The 21,076-nt window shown below is 46.4% G+C and overlaps 2 protein-coding genes across 3 annotated transcripts; both read left to right on the forward strand.

Moving 5' to 3' along the window:
* Positions 1-1,824: 1,824 nt before the first annotated feature.
* Positions 1,825-3,912, forward strand: LOC123146894 (uncharacterized; the record flags this gene model as incomplete). The annotated part of the gene is given in 3 exon segments (XM_044566159.1): positions 1,825-1,861; positions 1,976-2,889; positions 3,598-3,912. Coding segments are annotated over 3 exon segments (1,077 nt in total), but the record flags the coding sequence as incomplete, so codon positions are not given.
* An 11,770-nt stretch (positions 3,913-15,682) lies between these two features.
* On the forward strand, positions 15,683-19,265 carry LOC123149569 (uncharacterized). 2 transcript variants are annotated; one of them, XM_044569251.1, is made up of 4 exons: positions 15,683-15,944; positions 17,147-17,209; positions 17,291-18,216; positions 18,373-19,265. In XM_044569251.1, exons 2-4 carry the CDS (start codon positions 17,167-17,169, stop codon positions 18,466-18,468), a joined length of 1,065 nt encoding a protein of 354 aa, XP_044425186.1. In that variant the 5' UTR covers positions 15,683-15,944; positions 17,147-17,166; the 3' UTR covers positions 18,469-19,265. The 2 variants fall into 2 exon arrangements, with proteins under 2 accessions (XP_044425186.1, XP_044425187.1); XM_044569252.1 differs by lacking the exon at positions 15,683-15,944 and adding an exon at positions 16,591-16,726.
* Positions 19,266-21,076: the final 1,811 nt, after the last annotated feature.

Genomic DNA, 21,076 nt, shown 5'->3' on the forward strand with positions numbered 1-21,076 from the left:
ACCCGCACCATCCCCCCCTCTAATTGACGGCTGCTCTGCCTTCCGTGGAGGGGGGCCACACCACGGAGCCCCAAGACGGGTGTCTACACATGCCAGAACACTTTCACACATGCATCGCGACCAATGCGATGTTTCGGTGGCATAGCTACACCCCGAAGGCCATCCCGAATCCCAGTTGACCAGTAGATCTAGCCCTTTGACTTTCGCCGGACGGGCTTATATAACCGTAGGAGGGCCACCGCAACAACTAGCGGCATTGCTACCCCCCAGGTACCCCGTCCCGTCTAACCCTGACACAAACGACCGCCGGGTCTATCCCTTTGACTTTCGCTAGACGTAGTTTGACCGGTGGACCTTTTCACCTTGTTGTCATAGCCCAGCCATAGGTACACCCCCCAACACAGTCCCGGCACAACCCACCCCAAGATTCCCTCTGCGTCGGCCCGACGTGGCCGTTTCACCCCCCCCGGGGCACGGCGGCATCGACGCCCGTGAGGGGGGAGGGGGCACACCCCGGAGCCGCGTGCCTGCGCCTACCACCACGTTTCCACAACTGTAGGAGGGCCCATCGTAGCACCTGCCGGCATTGCTACCCCCCACAGGTACCTGGCCCGTCCCGTCTAACCTCTCCGTGACACGACGGAAGAAGGCCCGTGTGGGGGGCAATCGATATATGTTTTCTGTACATTTAAGTTAGTGAAATTAGTATTGGAAAAAAATAAATAATAATAAGAGAAAATACAAAAAATATAAAAATATTATTAGAAATCTATGCCTACGGCCTACCCGTCGGCATAGCTACGGCCACGGAACGGTACAACCCTGGATCGATGACGTGGCGTAGGGCGGGGATCAATGACGTGGCAAAAACCATGGGCCAGGCCTATGCCGATGGCCTAGCCGTCGGCATAGAAATGCCACCCCACTGGACCGGCGAACGACGCGGATCGATGACGTGGCGGCGCGGCGGATCGGTGACGTCGGCGTAGCTATGCCGACGGCCACCGTTAGCCCGTCGGCGTAGCCTGACGCCATCAAACTGCCGTCGCCGCCCGGGTAGACGGGCCCACGTGATATGCCGACGGCCTGCTCTATGCCGACGGCCCCCGTCGGTATATTCGGAGAAACGCCGACGGCTTATCTATGCCGATGGCCCCCGTCGGCATAGATGGTTATACGCCAACGACCTTTCTACGCCGACGGCTTTAGTTGGGCCGTCGGGGTATGCCCATGTATGCCGACGGGGGCCGTCGGCATAGATATGGCCGTCGGCAACTGCCTAAATTCTGGTAGTGAACGTTGCCTCTTTTTTACCCTCTCCGTCAGTTTAATAATAGAGATGCCAATCCCTGGCCGGCTAATTATAGAAATATTCTGCCTTTTCCTCCCTCTCCTTCAGTTTCCCCAGAGCAAAGCAGTCTCTCGCGCGATCCATCTGGGCCGATCCCTTTGCTGGTAAGCAAACCTGTCTTGCTTGGATCGTTGTTCGTTCATTTTGTTCCCTTCTATCTGCTGTGAACAATTGAATCTTTTTTCCTTCGAAGATCAATCCCAGTTGACGCCATCCCACCCTTGCCCTGCATTTTTCAATTTCGATACCATCTGATCGGTTTTTGCTCACAATTTGCTTCATTTGGTTTTTGAGATGTTTATTCACAATTCCTTGCCGGAAATATTACCATCCAGGGGCAGAGCCAGGCAAATGCAGCTTAGAATTTTAAGTTTCTCCTGTTGTTGATCATGGTCCTTTTTTATAGTAGCAGGGAGATCATGTCCCCTGGTCCATTGTGCATAATGAGTTGATCACAAGTTGAAATGGACCCTCCTCCAGTTGCCGATCCTGGACAAACCAAGGATAAAGGTCAGCTACACATATCAGAATCAAGAACGTTGTTTGTCAACTTTAAGTCACTCATGGTGATTCTGAGTTATGACTACATCGGTTATAATGAATGACTTATGTATGTGTTTGCAGGTGTTGGATCTAAGGGTGAAATGGATCTCCCAGTTGCCGATCCTGGACCGGTGAGGGATGAAGGTGAGCTTCTCCGGTGCCCGTTTTGCGATTATGAAGCAGTGTACAAACTAGCACAATTCTTGCTCCCTGGTTTGGCTGCGGTCTGTGTCGATGGTACAACTGGTGATCTGTTCAGGAGCCCATCTGATGTTGCTGTTGACCTCAGAAAAGAAATGGTGGACAGCATTACACAAAGAAGTGAAACGTTCATAGCCGATGTTGAGGCGGAACAAAACGCTGAGAATGAAATGTCGGATGACCCTTATGAGATCGTGTCAATATTCATGGATGATTTCAGTCGCACGAAAAGGAATATCATTGGCCATGTCTCTGGGTGGTTGCTAAGTGACAGCCGTGATGATAAGATCGATGACTTTGTCCAAGAAATGGAGATGACCCGCTTCTGGCCATTAGAGAGGAGAGAAGCGATAGCCGAGGTCCTCCTCAGGAATGTGGACATTAAAACCAAGTTCCACTGCCCTGAGAAATATGAAAACGAGGAACGTCTTGCTGAGCACAAAGCACAGTGTAGCTTCAGGCCTGTCACTTGCCCAAACGAGGGATGCCGAACAAAAGTCTCTGTTCGTTGCATGCAGGATCATGATGCAACTTGCCTTTTCAAGATCCTTCAGTGTGAGCAAAACTGTGAGAAACGGCTTCTGCGGCGTGATATGGATAGACATTGTGTCACTGTCTGCCCCATGAGGCCCATGAAGTGCCCTTTCGGGTGTGATGATTCGTTCAGTGAACACGACCTCGAGGAGCACTGTTCAGAGAGTCTCCAGCAACACTTGCTTAAGGTCCTTCAGGTGATTCACAAGAATAATTTTACAGCTGATGAGCTAAAGGAAACTGCTCTACGACTGGAGAAGGTTAGGCTTTTTTTATCTTGGAATTTGCAAGCTGCAACATATCTGTTTTCACTGCTCTTTTAGGGCATCTCCAATACAGTGTCGCAAAACGGACTCACTATCCATCCGTGGACACGTCCATGGACACGGGTACAGAAGCGTGCCATCCAACCACAATGCCCAAAACGTCCGCTTCTATTACATTTAAAAAGATGCAAACTTCTGCCAAATAGCTAAAATCAACCTTCTGCTAAACAGCACAGCTATGGGCCGTAGTCTTCCGCCAAATGAGATCAACTTTCCGCCAAATAGCTAAAATTATGCAATAATTTAACATTCTCCTCCCGCCAAACAACCAGCAATAGCCACAGTCTTCCGCCAAATAGCATGACTATACAATGATTTAATCACGTAGGTATTATCCTTCCACCAAATAGCAGCAGACGTGGGGTACGTGGTGGCTTTGATTGGCTAGGCGGACGTCCAAACTCCCGCAAACCTCCCGCCGGTTTGCTTCTGGTTTGCGGGATTTCAGACGTGTGGATGTATGGGACACCATGTTGGATGGTAAAAATGATCCAGATGCGTCGGTACGACGCTTTCGGGAGTTTTGCAGCATGGTGTTGGAGATGCCCTTATTTGTATTTAATCATTGTCATCAATATGTATGTATATCTTTAAAACAAATGAATAGACTGAACATATGTTATTACTAAATGATCTCTGCAGTCTGAAGATCGTGGTAAACTGGCTAAAGCTCGGGATGCTAGATCTCTAACTAGTATTGTGAAGGATCTTGAAGCAAAGAAATTTCAATGTTCTAGTGTAGTATCTCATGTAAACCTTGGTGGTTGACACGTGAGGTGTGGAGATGGAGATAACCACAGGATAACACCGTACATGGAGATGGAGATCACCATGGGACCGCCGTGTACATAGAGATGAAGATTATCATCGGTTGCCAAAAAGGGGCTATACCGTATCATACTTGTATAAACTGTTTGTGAAAGTTTATCCCTTATATATATGCACCCTTCTTTTACATGGTAAGATTTTTTAAGTAAGGTGAGCTTTCAAAGAATGTTAGTAAAGTTGACTCCCCAATTGTCGTAAAATCACATGTCAAGTATATTTAGTGGTGCGATTATAAAATTAGTGTTATGCTATTCCTCCTTGACGTGACGGGTTTGTGTCAGATAGTTATGTGTGAAGCATTGGCTAACTTGTTAATGCTACCAAAATAATTTTGGGCCTCGAGACATAAGAGTTCGTGAGACATGTGATGTGCCCAACAAACAAGTCACATAGAGATATTACCAAGTGTTGCTTAACGTGTGATCTAGTCTTCTAGCAGTGATGCAAAAGCTCAGTAATCGACATGTTGACCTCGGATCTTGAATCATCAAGTATTGACGGAGGATTGTTGATTTTAGTGGGAGTATTATTACAAAAATGTTCAATATGGATTACTCTTGGTGAACACATGTAAGAAAAACTTGTTTGGTACCCATCATTTGAGTTGGTTCTCATTTGCGAATATATGTGTTCAACTTGTTTGGTTGGGACTGAGGGACGTAGTATTTCATTCGTCGATTCGAGATGATGGAAGCTTTCCCGAACCCCAAATCACGTGCTCTCAGCCGTCATTCTCCTCGATTTCAGTCTCGACGCCCTCGTCTCCTCCTTCCCACAGTCTTTCTATAGGTGTGGTTGTAGGAGTGGTTACATCAACAGCTAGTACCAACTGCTGATGTACTTGTAGGCACTAGTACTGTCGCCTGCCTTTGTCTCTCCCCTCTTTTTTACCCAAGGTCACTAGTAAAGCGGTGTTTAATCCATTCACTTCTTGACATGATTTGGGTTTATTAGAGAGCAGGTGGTTCTCAGTTCCCTACATTTGCCTACCCCTTCTGTTTTGAGACATGACTTTTCGTCCCCCCCCCCCCCATAAAATAAGATCCCTCACTTAAAGCTCGAAGGGTGCTAGATTTATCATGTAGTAGTACAACTATTTTTGTTGGTGAGGTTCTTGACTTTTGTTATAGTGTTCATGGAACAGAGCAAGATTTGTTCTCGACTTTACTCTTGCATTTTTAATCCGCTGTGAGATTCTTGCTGGTGTTTAGGTTCGGGGCTTCGGGCTATTTTGTCATGTCAAGTAGTACCTAATCGAAGTAGCTTTGTAAGGGCATTTCTAACCGATCCCCAATACGGCCATAAGGGTTTACTCCCTTACGACAGACCTAGCCGATCCCCTAAAAATGTTAACAGAGTATAATTTTTTACTCTAACTCTCTATTCCCCCAAAGACTTTCCTAAATATACTCCATCGTGCGGTGGCCGAGTAAAACTCCCTCTCGCCCTCCCGCGCCGCGCTGCCTCCCGCCCCCGCCACCTCTACCGATGACCTCTGAGCCGACCAGAATGGATAGCCAACCCTCCCCCCTCACTCACCCCGCCGGCCACCGGCGCCGGCTTTTCGCCTCCGTAAACCACCGACGCGCCGCCGCCGGTGCCGAAAAAAGCTTGGGGATGACAAAGAACCACTAGGGTCCAAGCTCCGCCTCCAACCACGCCAATGGTGTCCGGGGTGGCCACCATGTCTCCGACAATGACATGCACGCCCTCCTGCCGCACCTACCAGAGGCAAACGGGCCCGAAAGCCAACGGCGGTGGCATCGGTGCACGCCAAGGCGGCCGCCAAGAAGAAGATAAAGAAGACAGTGTCGACACCTTGTCCAAAGCCTATGCCTCGTGTGGCAACCTCGTATGCCCCTACGGAGACTGCTCTGGCGCGAGCGGCCGCAGCCGGCAACAAAAAACGCGGCTGCCAAGTGCTCGATGAAACGCCAACAGGGTAAAAATAAAACCCCGCGGCCCGTTGGTATTCGATAGTGATTGTTCGTGATCAGTAGTGATTGTTTATAATGCTTGTTTTGACATTGTAGAGCGGAGATGAACACGGCTGAATTCCTCGCATCATTGGGGTCCTCGGCCACCGTTGGTCTTGATGATCTCAACTATGACTCGTTCTGGAATCATTCGGCCACCAAGACACGGAGGAGGCCGAGGAGGAGGTACAAGAGATGGTGCCCGGGGAGGAGGTGGTGGAGGTGACCGAGAGGATGGTGATGGTGGCCGAGAGGATGTCTAGGTTGATTTCTATGCCGAGGACGTCGTTTAAGTGGTGGTGGCCGAGAGAGTGGTGGTACATGCCAAAGATTGGCTCGATCCACAACATATACATGCTATGTTTGTGGTGATTTTGAATCAAATATTGTGTTTCAAGTGATGCCCTTTGGGTGAACTTCGCATGTTTAAATTTGAAAAATGCGGTGATGAAACCTTATGTTGACGCTTATTGCTGTCCATGCTTTAATTTGAATGATTTTAAGATATGTATTGTGCAGATTGTGTTTGTGTGGCTAGTATACAAAACGGCCACAAATTTGATTTTACTCCGCTAACTATAGGGGATCGGCTATGTGCAGCCACCGTTAGAGGAGTAAAATTTTACTCGACTAACTTTACTTCAAATTTTACTCCACCAACTTTTAGGGGATCGGTTAGATGTTGGTTGGAAACTGGAAGATATATGAGTGTAGAAGTAGAACTACTATTGATCTAAGAAAATGTTCTCTGAATGTAGCCAATCTTCTATGTTTATGCAAGTAATCATTATGAGTCAAAATGGATATGCCCTGAACAATGCATGCAACAGTAAAGTTCCTCTTTCCGTGGCTTAAAGTTATGAGTAGTATACCTTTCAGGTTCATGTAGAAAAACACATGGTCATTTCTGCTATTGTTCCTTGAGTGTGTATTTTCTCCGTACCTCAAAACATATTCATTTCTTCTAGAGAAGTAACCATACTCCAATAGCACGCCTTTACGCTCTAGGAAATAGAAGTAGTATCTGCAAAACAAGCTTCAGCTTGTGTAGAAGGACCAAAATAGGCATACTAGTCTCTCTGTCCTTTAGTTAATTATCGTAGAATCATATATATGTTCTGGTTTTAGTCCAAAGACTCTTACAACAAGGATCTATAGAATTAAATAAAGCTTAACACCGGCACCAGTAGTTGATCAGTTTAGTAAATGTGCACCAGTACTTGATTGTTTCAGGTCAGGAGTAATCAGGAAGAACTAATCTCGCAAAAAAAGGAATAACTAATAGGTTCAGTCGTGGACTCGGACAATGAGGCGCCATGTTTGTTTCTTCCCGTGAATGAAAGGGGTAAATTTCCCGTGCAATTTTACTTCTGTGTGTGGGTAAAACCCCTTGTACACATGAAACAGAGCAGGAGCTACTACATTCTTGCTCATGTTCAGGTTCAGGCCTTTTTTCATGTCAAGTACTATGGTTTTTTTTTCAAATTTTACTTGTGGATTTGATGCAATTTAAAATTTCCTTTATCCACTTAAGTATTTGAAGTTATTCTTAGCATTACTATTTCCTTCTATGATAAATGCAACTAAAATATTGATGCGACTTTTGCTGCTTCCTCGAACTTTACATTTGATAGTTTGTATACATGATTCTCATCATATTTGCAGGGCAAAAAAGGAGCCTCAAGTTGAACCAATATCAAGTCTTACTTTGATGCAAGTCAAGTCAAGCCACAAATTGTAAAATGGCAGTCGTAATTTGATTATTTGGATTTTGCTTTATGGATCTGCTTATGATTGTGTGCCGCAACTTGTTCCCGACAATTGTAATTTGATTCATTATGCGGATTTTACTTTATGGAGTTGTTTATGATCGTGTGTTGCAACTTGTTCATGACGTTGTAATTTGATTTTGTAGATTTTGCTTGATGGAGCTGCTTATGCTTGTGTGATGCAACTTGTTTTATGTTCGCATGAAATTTTAATTTTGAAAAGATGATGTTTGTTGCATTTTCTAAGCCATGCTTGGTCTGGGTTTATTGAATTCTTGCTAGAGTGGCAGGCAAACATGATGTACAGATCATTTCAAGTGTTACCTGAACATGATATTTTGATTTGGGATCATGATTCAACCAAATGAAATATCAGCATACATTGCATTTCATTTCATTTCCACCAAATGAAATGAGAGGTGCCAAACGGGTTGTTAGAGTTTTTGCATTTTTCTGTTGTAGATCAATGGCACCACCTACTCAAGTTTCCAGTTTTGCATTGAAATCAATCCTTGGTAAATAGAAACCTGTTATAGAAATCCAAGAGTTGTTCTCAGGCATGATAAAAAAGAACATGTTCTAGAGGAACCACTTTGAGAGGAACATGGTGAAAATATTAATGCTGCTATCTGGAACGCCTGCGGGGGGCTTGTTGATGAGTTAACTAAAATCAGTTGCCTCACTCTTGCATTCCTCGAGCCGGGCCTGCAACAACAGTTCCTGAAAATAGAGGCTTTTGGTATGATCGAGAGTCTCAAGGGTATGTTCAAAACAGAAGCAATGACCAAGAGATAACGTCCAGAGGCCCTTGATAGAGTGCAAGCTAAAAAAGGTGATCCGCTTAGTCCACATGTGAGAAAAAATGTTGGTTACATGTAGACTCTGGAAAGACCTAGCTTCTCTTTAGGCCCTGAGTTGGCCATAGATACAATTTTGGCTTCACTTTTGGCTAGATATGGCTCGTTCATCTTGAACTACTACATGCATGCCATGGATAAGAAACTTACTAAGTTGCATGAAATGCTTTAAGATGGCAAAGCAGGACATTAAGAAAGGTGCAATCAAGTGTTGATGGTGCAGAAGCTGACAAAGTTTAAGAAGAGTTCTTGTGCTAAGAAAAAAGCTTAATCAAAGGGCAAGGATAAGGCTGTGATCCTCACTCCAGCTGTTGAGCCAAAGTCGGGGCCGGATTCAAAGACCATGTGCTATTATTACAAGGAAACTAGTCATTAGAAGAGGAATTGCATCAAGTAGCCGGAGGCCCACGGCAAGAAAAGTGGAAATACAACTTCTTCTTCCTCTTCTCCAGGTACACTTATTGTATATGTTACAACCATTTATCTTGTTGATGTTTCTACTAGCTCTTGGGTACATCATATACCAGATCAGTTGTACATATTTATAGCTCGATGCAGGAGATAAGAAGAACTAGGAATGTCCCAAGAGGAGAAGTTGACATATGCGTAGATGGACCTAGAAGGGGGTGAATAGGTACAATTACAAATTTTAATTCTTACTTAGCAATTTTAGGCAATAATGCGGACTATGAAAGTGAGCCTAACAATTGCAAAGGTGGATCTAGTGCTAAGAAATATATTCAACAACAACAACAACAAGAAGCAAGGTCAGTAAGCACAATATATTGTAAGTAAAGACTAGGAGACAAATAGCCACAAGTAGGGAGTTATGGTTCGGGATAACCACAACTCTGGGAGACAAGGATGTATGCCGATGCTCACGTATTTTGAGTGAAGCTAGTCACCGTTGGAGGGGAAGATGTTACCACGAAGGCTCACCCTATTCCCCCCTTGAGACAACACCACAAAGGTGTTTGTCAACCACTAGCGGTAGAACTTGAGGTGGTGTCCAAACCTTCACAAAGTTTCCGGGGGTAATCACGATTCCTCCTCGGAGTACTCCTACCGCCTAGGAGTCTCCAACCTCCAAGAGTAATAATATCTAGGGGGAAAAGCTCAAGACCTGCTCAAATCATGATTTTCTTCGTTCACAAGAAGGGTAGGGAGTGGATCTTTCTTTTGATTGGAACAACTCTCAAGAACTCTCACAAATCGTCTTGACCTAAGATTTAGTTTAGGAGAGTATGAGAGGGAGTACTTGTGTTCTTGGCAAAAATGTAAGTGTAGTAGTCAACTATCTACCAGAGTGGGAGAGGTGTATTTGTAGTTCCCAAGAAAAGTGACCGTTTGGTGCACAAACTGACCTACCCGGATGATCCGGATATCTACCTGGATGATGCAGGCATTGCCCGGACAGTCCAGTTAGGGACCCGAATGTTCTGGGTGGGTCAACAAGAACAACTCACGGGAAAGAGGTCCGGATGCCCGGGGGGACTCTAGGTGCAACTTGAAACTGGTGGTTGTGCAAAGGGCAAACCTGATGTCCGGGATGCCATCCGAACGATCTGGATGTAACCGGATGAAAATGCCATCTGGTTAGTCATCCGGGTGTAACCCTATGGACACACTCTCTGTTTAGTCATTCGGGCATTCCATCCGGGCTGCGGTCGGATGATCCGGATTGGGAATTGGACGATCTAGGCAACGCCTGGACGATCCGACTACCTGTCCGTATGATCCGACTTCAGCTCAACCGTTCGGGTGTCTCCTGGTCCTCTAGCCAGATGATCTAGGATAGAGTCCGGATAATTTAGGCGATGCCTGAATGATCCGACAAAGAGACCATGTAGATGAATATTTTGACTTGGGTTTTGGCTAAGTGGTTTTTCTGAGTGCAATTAAGTGAGGTACTGGTAAGGACATATACTGTGACGCCCCGATTCAATCGTACACTAATCATGCACGCAAACGTGTACGATCAAGATCAGGGACTCACGGGAAGATATCACAACACAACTCTAAAACATAAATAAGTCATACAAGCATCATAATACAAGCCAGGGGCCTCGAGGGCTCGAATACAAGTGCTCGATCATAGACGAGTCAGCGGAAGCAACAATATCTGAGTACAGACATAAGTTAAACAAGTTTGCCTTAAGAAGGCTAGCACAAACTGGGATACAGATCGAAAGAGGCGCATGCCTCCTGCCTGGGATCCTCCCAAACTACTCCTGGTCGTCGTTAGCGGGCTGCACGTAGTAGTAGGCACCTCCGGTGTAGTAGGAGTCGTCGTCGACGGTGGCGTTTGGCTCCTGGGCTCCAGCATCTGGTTGCGACAACAAGGTAGAATGGAAAGGGGGAAAAAGGGAGAAAAGCAACCGTGAGTACTCATCCAAAGTACTCGCAAGCAAGGATCTACACTACATATGCAGGGGTATCTGTGTAAAGGGCCATATCAGTGGACTGAACTTCAGAATGCCAGAATAAGAGGGGGATAACTAATCCTGTCGAAGACTACGCTTCTGGCAGCCTCCGTCTTGCAGCATGTAGAAGAGAGTAGACTGAAGTCCTCCAAGTAGCATCGCATAGCAATAATCCTACCCGGCGATCCCCTCCTCGTCGCCCTGTTAGACAGCAATCACCGGGTTGTATCTGGCACTTGGAAGGGTGTGTTTCATTAAGTATCCAGTTCTAGTTGTCATAAGGTCAAGGTACAACTCCAAGTCGTCCTGTTACCGAAGATCACGGCTATTCGAATAGATTAACTTCCCTGCAGGGGTGCACCACATAACCCAACACGCTCGATCCCATTTTGTCGAACACACTTTTCTGGGTCATGCCCAGCCGCGGAAGATCAACACGTCGCAGCCCCATCCAGGCACAACAGAGAGGTCAGCACGCCGGTCTAAACCTAAGCGCACAGGGGTCTGGGCCCATCGCCCTTAGCACACCTGCACGTTGCGAGGGCGGCCGGAAGCAGAACTAGCCCCCTTAATACAAGAGCAGGCTTACGTTCCAATCCGGCGCGCGCCGCTTAGTCGCTGACGTCACGAAGGCTTCGGCTGATACCACGACGTCGAGTGCCCATAACTTTCCCACGTAGTTGGTTAGTGCGTATAGACCAAATGGCCAAACTCAGATCAAATACCAAGATCTCGTTAAGCGTGTTAAGTATCCACGAACGCCGACCAGGGCCAGGCCCACCTCTCTCCTAGGTGGTCTCAACCTGCCCTGTCGCTCCGCCACAAAGTAACAGTCAGGGGCCGTCGGGAACCCAGGCCCACCACTACCTGGGTGGAACCACCTGCCCCTTCAGCCCCCATCTCCGAACAGTATCACAGGTAATGTAACAGTGTAAAGTATATAGTATATGCCCGTGATCACCTCCCGAAGTGATCACGGCCCAGTAGTATAGCATGGCAGACAGACAAGAGTGTAGGGCCACTGATGGAACACTAGCATCCTATACTAAGCAGTAGGATAGCAGGTAAAGGTAACAACAGTAGTAGCAAGGACAGGCTATGCGGCAGTATAGGATTAACTGAAAGCAGTAACATGCTACACTACTCTAATGCAAGCAGTATAGAGAAGAATAGGCGATATCTGGTGATCAAGGAGGGGCTTGCCTGGAAGCTCTGGCAAGAAGGACATGTCGTCAACACCATAGTCGAACTGGGGGTCGCCGGCAGTCTCGATGTCTACCAGAAAGAAGTAACGGAGGGGGAACACAATAAATAACAAAGCAATCAAAGTATAATATGGCAATGCACAGTGCTAGAGGTGACCTAACGCGGTAGTAAGTGATACTGGTGAAGGGGGAAAACATCCGGAAAAATATAGCCGGTGTTTCGCGTTTTTGGACAGATGAATCGGAGGGGAAAAATTGCGTGTTCGCTATGCTAGGGATGCGTGGCGGACGAACGGACTGCGTAACCAGATGCGTCTCGTCGTTCTGAGCAACTTTCATGTAAAAAGTATTTTCATCTGAGCTACAGTTTATTTTATATGATTTTCTAAAATTTAATTCAACATTATCCAGAACAGTGCAAGCTGATGTCAGTAGTCAACAGGGGTGTTGACTGGTCAAACTGATGTGTGGGTCCTGCATGTTATTGATTGTTAACTAACCTAACAGATTAATTAACTAAACTAAATGATTAGGTTAATCTAATCAGGAATTATTAAGTTAATTATTTCTTTAATTAATTGATATTTAATTATTATTTATTTATTTATTTATTTATTTATTTTTAATTTTTTAATTTTCGTTTTAATCAAAAAGGGCGTGGGACCCCCTGGCAGTGGCCCATCGGGGCCTAGCGGGGCGGACACTAGCGGGCAGTGGCGTGAGCGCCCGAACCGTCACGAGCCCGAGAGGGCGCTGGGCACGCACGACGCACACCGGCGCCGGCGGCCAGAGCCACTGGCAGGGCGCGGCGGAGCAGCAGCCAGCGAGGGGGGGTTCGGGAGGAGCGCCGGGCGGGTGCACGCAACCGAGGATGGCCGGGGCACGAGCGGGCGGGACGGTCGGCTGTGGCGGCCGGAGATGGGGCGCGGGTGCGCCGGCACGAGGGCGCCAGAAGTGCGGCGAGCGCGACGAGCGCTGCAGCAGCAGCGGGTTGCAGCGAGCTATAGGGGGAACTGCGCCGCGTGGCTGTGGCAGTGGTGGCTGGGCACGGCGATGGCAGCAGGGAGCAGCGGCAGGGGTCGGCGGTGAGCGGGCGGATGGGTTCGGGACTCGCCGTCCGACGATGGATTGGCGCGCTGAAGAGGGCGTTCAAGCGCTGGCGCTCGTGCGCATCCAACAGGGCAAGCGATAGCAGTGGGGGGTGGCCGGAGCACGAGGAGGAGCGGAGCTCTAGTGCGGTCGTCGATGGGGAAGAGGGAGGAGATAAGGCCGGAGCCTCACCGCGGGCCGTAGGGTCAAGGCAACGGTTGTCGAGGCGCGGGATGGGGACGACACGCGATGGGGAGGAGATCCGACGAGGAAGCATCCCGGCGACGTGGTGGTCGCGACGATGGTGCTGCTGCAGGCGCGGCGCTCGGGGCCGGCCATGGCAAGGAGGAGGCGAGGTAGGCCAGATCCTCAACGGGGCCTTGAGGATTCGTCCATCTCCGGTGGCGAGGCGACGGCACGAGGACGGCAGGAGGACCTGCGTGGCAGAGGCGGCGGTCCGGGATGATGGGGTCGTGCTGGGATCGGGTCCTCTTCGATCCAGATCGAGGGGGAGGAAGAAGCGAACGTGGGGGGCGAGTGGGGGCGAGGGGAGTGGGGAGTGGGGCGACGGGGGGTTAGGGTTTGGGGTACGAGGGGGTAAGGTGTGGCCGGCTGGGCCGTTTCAGTAGGGTCGGCCGGATGGGTGGGATGGGCCAAGGCCCATGGGGAGCCGAGGGGGTTTCCTATCTTTTGTTTTGTTTTTACTTTTATTTAATTTTTTACTTTTCTGTTTACTTTTAGTTTCCTTTTAATTTTGTTTTAGCAAAATACCAAAATGGCACCTAAATTAGTGTTGTAATTTAAGCCTCTGCAGTAACAAGTTTGACTACTAAATAAAATAGTTTAGTATTTCAAAATAATAAAAAGGCATTTAAGTAAACATTTAAATCAATGTTTTATTAATTTTTGAACATGCAAACACATTATAAAAATGTGGTTTCTCCTCCAATATTTATTATGGATTATTTGCCACCTCTAGAACATTTTAGTTTTAATGTTTGAAAACTTTATCGGTTGACTTTAATTTAAAGTTGAATTTGGATCGGTTCTGAACTAACACGAGATTAGCAACAGTAATCGAGGTGACGTGACATCATTAGCAGAGGGTTATTGTAGCTTAATTATCCGGGCATCACATATACGAAGATGGGTATGTGTAGGATGATAGTGACATGAAGATAACTTGAGCAAATCTTGAATGGACCCCTTCGATCCCCTTTTAATAGTGCAGAATCCCTATAACTCAAGGTTAAATGAAAAAGCCTACGCTTCTTTTCTTATTATAGTCATGCTTGAGTCATATCTCATTTTGATGTGTCCATGGTCCCTATACAATGATGCCAAAGGGACGAACGTCATGTGTATACACTTAGCAAACATAATTAGTCCCTGTATGTATTTCTTCATCAAAATCAAAGTATGATTAAGGGCATGATTGCACTTTCAGTCTGGAATAGAGCAACAATTTCTACATTAGTTGTCGACACCATGCAATTTAATTTACCTTTAGGATTTGTAATGAAACTCGATAATTGTTATGATGCTTCAACTTTAAATTGAAACATTATATCTGCCTTATGCTCTATGAGACAAGGTTATGAATTCAGTATCAAGTATCAAGGACAACGGTTTTTCTATATATTTGACTAATATATTTTGTTTCTTTGCACCAATTGTGAATGGGTTATTCATATTAGTTCTTGAAGGTGAATCTGTCTATAAAATAAATGTCAAGACTTAAGCCTAACATATGCGATTGCATAGTTCTAGATTAGATACTTGAGCCACTCATCATGTTTATAATTGGACGGAGCCGGGTACAGTATATGAATTACTTGGGTACTCTCCACATCACACACGCCACTATCGTTGTTTCCCAGCTCGATTCTCACTACTAATTAAGGGTTTTCCATGGACACAGTCACAGTAAGGGTTCTCCGTCAATCCCCTGTCAATTGCAAAGGCGGGGACGAGAGGATATTACTATCACCTCTTTACCCCTATATCCCAACCTTTACAATGACATTAACATGCACCATGGCCATACATGGCGGATATGCTGAGTAGGGGCCCTTCACAACATTAACGGAGGTTATCAAATCAAACATTCATTAGAGGATCTCATATCTCTATAAGCGTCCAACACCTATACATATTAGGGTTTACCCATAATCCTGAGAATTAAGGGGATTGCTCAGACATGAAGATAACAAGCATTATATGAATGGCGGTGACAAACATGAATGATAGATCAAGCAATCCTCTAGGGTTCGATATTACAATGAAATGGAGATGAGATGGCAGTGAAGATGATGATGGAGATGGTTGACGCCGGCATCTCCTTGTACGTGGTGTTGCTGATGGCGATATTCTCCTTGCTGATTTTCCCTTCGAACCCCTTGAGGCTAGGCCCTCACATTGAGGGACACAACGAGGCTGCCTCACCACCACCGCCATGACCGACAGGATCAGAAATGACCCAACATGCCAAGTTCAGCAAGAGGTGTTTGGTAACAATGCACACACCAGCTACCTCAGCTGCATATACCGAAATAAGAACGAAATGCGTTTTTCCTGAATGAAAACAGCAATTTGAAAGGCTCACCGAACAACAAAGAAAGCAGATCTGCGAAGGGCCCCTCTGTTTCTCTCCCGGCCAACTCGACTCCACCGCCGTCCACGGTCCACCCACCGTGCCGCCGCCGGGCCTCCCCCTACCCCGACGGCTCTCTGGAGCCTCGGCTCGACGTCGGAGCGGTGAGCCCCAGGTCAACATCGTCGCCCAGGACCCCGTTCTCTCCCGCCGATTGCTCGGTCGTCGTCGCCGCCGCCGGCACCACAGGTTCGGCCTCCGTAATCGCGTTACTGCATACGCCCAGCATCCACCGATGCGGCGATTTGCATTTCCGAGCATTATGATGCCCCCATTGCTAGGTAGGATGTTCATGGTCCGGTTTCAGCTTTTATCCCCAACGGCCAACGCCATCCTGATTCCTGAACATGTCATACATGAAAACACGCATTTTCCCGTTCCTGAAAAAGTTCCATCTCAACCGGAGGCAGATCCTTCCGCATTTGAGTCTAGGAACGGCCTTAGCCCATCTTCTACCGTACTAGTTTGTCAAGCTATGGTACCCTTGCTTCTTTCTTTTTCTTTTTACAGCATGTCCTGCTCTTGTTTTAGTCTCACATTGTTACCAAATGGCGCGCAGGAAGCCGGGCACTTGTCTGCATTGCAATGCCTTGTACTAGTATCTACAAAAAGTTGCTACGTTGTTGTGCGTGGCGAATAGAGTGGCTCCTACACGAACTTGTCATGAAGTTGTGTGTCCATGGCTTCAGCAGGGATGGGCTTGTGCATTCTATTCTTGCTATTGTGCTGACTGACTGAGTGAGTGAGTGGTGTAGCATTTATCTGAGCTAATAACTGGCTGGCTAATTATAGAACATTCTGAACGTTGCCTCTTTTCTCCCTCCCAGTCAGTTTAATAATAGATAGAGGGGTCAGTCCCTTGCTGGCTAATTATAGGAACATTCTAAACACTGTCATTCCCCTCATCTCTGTCAGTTTTCCCCAGAGCAAAGCAGTCTCTCGATCCATCTGGACCCAATCCCTCTTTGCTGGTAAGGAAATCTGTCATGCTTGGATCGCTGTTCGTTCGATTCTCTCTCTTGTTCTCTCTGCTGTGAACAATTAAATCTGTTTTCCTTCGAAGATCAATCAATCCCAGTCGACGCCATCCCATCCCATGCCCCAGTTTTGCAACTTCAATACTACCTGACCGGGTTTTGTTCACGTTTTTTTCATTTTCTTTTTTTAGATTTTTATTCACAATTCCTGGGTAGAAATAGTACCATCCAGGGGCGGTGCCAGGACCTCCAGATCAGAATGTCAAATGCATCTTAGAATTTTCAGCTTCTCCTCTTGTTGATCATCGCCCTTTTCTTTTCTTTTTAGAGTAACAGGGAGATCACGTCCCCAGTTCCATTATGCATGATTACTTGATCCTAGTCCTGACTATGTTGCTTGTCACGCATCTATAGGTGTTTGATCACAGGTTGAAATGGACCCTCCAGTTGCCGATCCTGGACCAACCAAGGATGAAGGTCAGCAACACATATCAGAATGACGAACGTTGTTTATCAACTTTAAGTCACTGATGGTGACTCCAAGTTATATGTTTGCAGGTGTTGGATCTAAGGGTGAAATGGATCTTCCAGTTGCCAATCGTGGACCGGTGAGGGATGAAGGTCAGCTTCTCCAGTGCCCATATTGTGATTCCGAAGCAATGCACAAACTAGCGCAATTCTTGCTCCCTGGTTTGGCTGCGGTCTGTGTCGACGGTACGACGGGTGATCTGTTCAGGAGCCCGTCTGTTGTTGCTGTTGACCTCAGGCAAGAAATGGTGGACTACGTTACACAAAGAAGTGAAACGTTCATAGCTGATACTCTCATTGAATCGGAGGTGGAACAAAACGCTGAGAATCAAATGCCAGATGACCCTTATGAGGTCATATCAATCTTCATGGATGATTTCAGTCGCACGAAGAGGAACATCATTGGCCATGTCTCTGGGTGGTTGTTGAGCGACAGCCGCGAAGATAAGATCGATGATTTTGTCCAGGAAATGGATATGACCCGCTTCTGGCCACTAGAAAGGAGAGAAGGGATCGCCGAGGTCCTCCTCAAGAATGTGGACATTAAAACTAAGTTCCACTGCCCTGAGAAATATGAAAACGAGGAACGTCTTGCTGATCACAAGGCACAGTGTAGCTTCAGGCCTGTCACTTGCCCGAACGATGGATGCCGAGCGAAAGTTTCTGTCCGGTGCATGCAGGATCATGATGCAGCTTGTCTCTTCAAGATCCTTCAGTGTGAGCAGAACTGCGAGAAACGGCTTCTGAGGCGTGATATGGATAGACATTGTGTTACTGTCTGCCCCATGAGGCCCATGAAGTGCCCTTTCGGCTGTGATTCTTCGTTCCCTGAACATAACCTCGAGGAGCACTGTTCAGAGAGTCTCCAGCAGCACCTGCTTAAGGTCCTTCAGGTGATTCACAAGAAAGGTTTGACGGCTGATCAGCTGAACGACCGTGCTCTAGAGCTGGAGAAGGTTAGGCTTTTGATCTTGCAATTTGCAAAGTGTAACATATCTTTCTTCACTGCCCTCTTATTTGCATTTTGTGTTGTCATAAATAAATATATATCTTTGAAACAAATGAATAGACTGAACATGTGTTATTACTAAAATGATCTGTACTTTCTGCAGTCTGAAGTTCGTGGTAAACTGGCTAAAGCTCGGGATGCAAGATCTCTTACTAATATTGTGAAGGATCTTGAAGCAAAGAAGACACCACCAAGTTGATTAGCTTGAAGGATCTAATATATGCCAGAAATGTGAGCTGGATATTGGCATGGATTAGTTGCAGAGTTGTTTCCACACAAAGTATATAGAGAAGTAACCTAAAATTTGAGTCTTTCTGTCACATCTTTTATTTTTCGTTATGATTTGCAGACAATCAGTTAGGTTTTTCCTGCGTGTTTTTGTTTGAACGGAAATCGATCCAGTTTTTTTAGATGTATTTTTTTTCCGTTATTGATGTATATTTGCAATTTTTGTTTCTATGTAACAAGAAGTACATGAGATGATTATGTATTTTCCTGAACAAACAGTTCTATGCTTGTTTAGAGCTTGGAGTGTGTGTTCTAGTTCCTGGTGGTCATTTGGAAACATAATTGATATTTCGTTCCCTATTACATTTTCTACATCAGCCCCATTTGCAGAAGCTCGTGATCATTCAACCAAAAACTGCAGCACCAGCCCACCCACAAGGGTTTTTGCCACAGGGCCGATGCCCAGCCAAACATTCAAAATGCATCTTCATGCCATATGAATCCTGTTATGGTAGGTTGCTCAGTTTGATATGGAGGCATTGTCCATGAAAGGTGGTAAACTAGTCTCTGGGATGCAGTGTTTTTCCTCATGTACTGATTTGTAGCTCATGTTGTTGACACTGGTGGGAAAAAATAACGGACTCACTGTAATGCTTATGTACCCTTTTGGGAACTGTCGGATAGATCATATTGACATTCGATATATGTATTTTCCAAACTTATTTATTAGTCTGTTGAAAATTTGACAGTGGAATAAAATGGAAAATATTTGTACTTCATTCATGGTTTCTTGAGTTGTTTGGAGGGCAATTCTTGGTTTGTAGCCTAAGGTTTTCATGCCATAACACCTCAGACATGTGTTTGGTTCATTGTTATAGTTGTGGCTTTGCCACAATTCCTGAACTATATAGTTCACATGCTAATTAATACTAGAATTCTTGCCAAATCTTGTGATGAACATTTTGTTCGCCACACTTTGCGTAAGAACCGCCGTGCCAAAGTTAGTCATCAACTAAACACAGTCTGAAAAACAGGGGACATGCCAAACTTTGATATGTGGCCTATGAGTAGTTTGATCGATTATGTTTTTGTTAAGTTTTTTCGCGTTGTCCAATGCAAATTTTTTGTTACAATTCTCAATTACAATATGTTATAAAAGCATAACAAAAAAGGGCATACCACAAAAGGAAATCTTAAAGACAAATCCAATGCGAAAAATTTCCAAACAGGCAAGTGCTATCCTTTGAATAGATGAAGAAGAATATTACCAAAAATCAGCATATTTCGCTTACAAAAATGTAGGACCACTTCAGCCGCTAGCATAGAGACGTACTCCCTCCGTCACGGTTTAGAAGGCGCGATTGGAAATTCTCTGGGACCTAGGTGGTTATCTATTGGTTGTGAGATGGGCTAAAAAATAGCATTCACACTACACATGCATATAGAAATAATATATATCGAAGTACTAATTAGCTACTAGAAATAAATGCAATGCGTCTTAAACCTTGTCTATTGTGGAAACAAATTTAACTGTGCCTTCTAAACTGTGACGGAGGGAGTAGGATAAACTTTTTCCTCCGACTTTCAATTTCCTTTTGAAATTTAATAGATTATAATAGAGTAAATAAATGTGTTGTATCTGGGCAAAAAATAAATATGATAAGTGCCACATGTGTCGCACAAAGGCATTCGGTCCAAACGCCTTAATCACCATTGGATCAATTAGCACATGAATATTGAAACAAAACAAGCGCCCACACGTGTGGCACCTAAGAGCATCTACAACCACTCCGCGCCCGGGTGCGTCCGCGGACACTGACTGGTCAAGCCTCAGATAATGCAATTCACATTCGGATACCTCAAATTAGAAACCTCAAATCCATATTACTTGCAACGTAGTGATCTTTAAGCGGAGCTCGTCCAGTCGGCGACTCGCCGTGGCCATGCCCTGACGGCCGGTTGTGTTCCCTAGAGTATTGGTCCGGTCGCCGGCAAGGTAGAGTAGGGCATGGGACACGAGCCAGCTGAGGGGACTCAAGGCGTCGTCGTCTCCCATGCCCTACTATTCCTTGTCGGAGCCCGAAACCCGTTGGGTGCCGATGGACGTTAGATCGATGATGGATCCGTCCTGGGACGAGCCGGCGACATCCACCACGTCGTGGTTTGCGGCGCCCGGAGTGGTGCATCATATGGGGCGCCGGAGAATGTGACTCCACCTCGCCAACGTCCACCGGCGCGAGCGCTGCCGCTACCTCCAGCTCCTGCTGCCCGCCGTGCACCTCGCCAACGTCCACCGGCGCGAGCGCTGCCGCTACCTCCAGCTCCTGCTGCCGCGCACGGCGGGCATACCTCGCCATGGATGTTTGCGTCGGACAACACCCATGATGCGTCCATGGCTTCAGCGTGCCAACAGAGGGGTTGCATGTCCACCACCATGTTCGAACGTCAGATGGACCGCATCGCCTCTAGTGAGGCCGCGACAGCTGCCCTAGCATCAGATCCATGCGCCATTTGTTGAGGAACGCAATAATTTCAAAAAATTTCCTACGCACACGCAAGATCATGGTGATGCATAGCAA

The sequence above is a fragment of the Triticum aestivum genome, chromosome 7A (genome assembly GCF_018294505.1).
Source record: "Triticum aestivum cultivar Chinese Spring chromosome 7A, IWGSC CS RefSeq v2.1, whole genome shotgun sequence".
NCBI classification, from domain to species: domain Eukaryota; kingdom Viridiplantae; phylum Streptophyta; class Magnoliopsida; order Poales; family Poaceae; genus Triticum; species Triticum aestivum.

Bases quoted from the DNA above. Each gene is read 5' to 3' on its own strand.
- LOC123149569 (XM_044569251.1), top strand. From the start codon at position 17,167: ATGGACCCTCCAGTTGCCGATCCTGGACCAACCAAGGATGAAG. The intron at 17,210-17,290 runs GTCAGCAACACA...ATATGTTTGCAG, and splicing joins TGGACCAACCAAGGATGAAG to GTGTTGGATCTAAGGGTGAA. The intron at 18,217-18,372 runs GTTAGGCTTTTG...TACTTTCTGCAG, and splicing joins GTGCTCTAGAGCTGGAGAAG to TCTGAAGTTCGTGGTAAACT.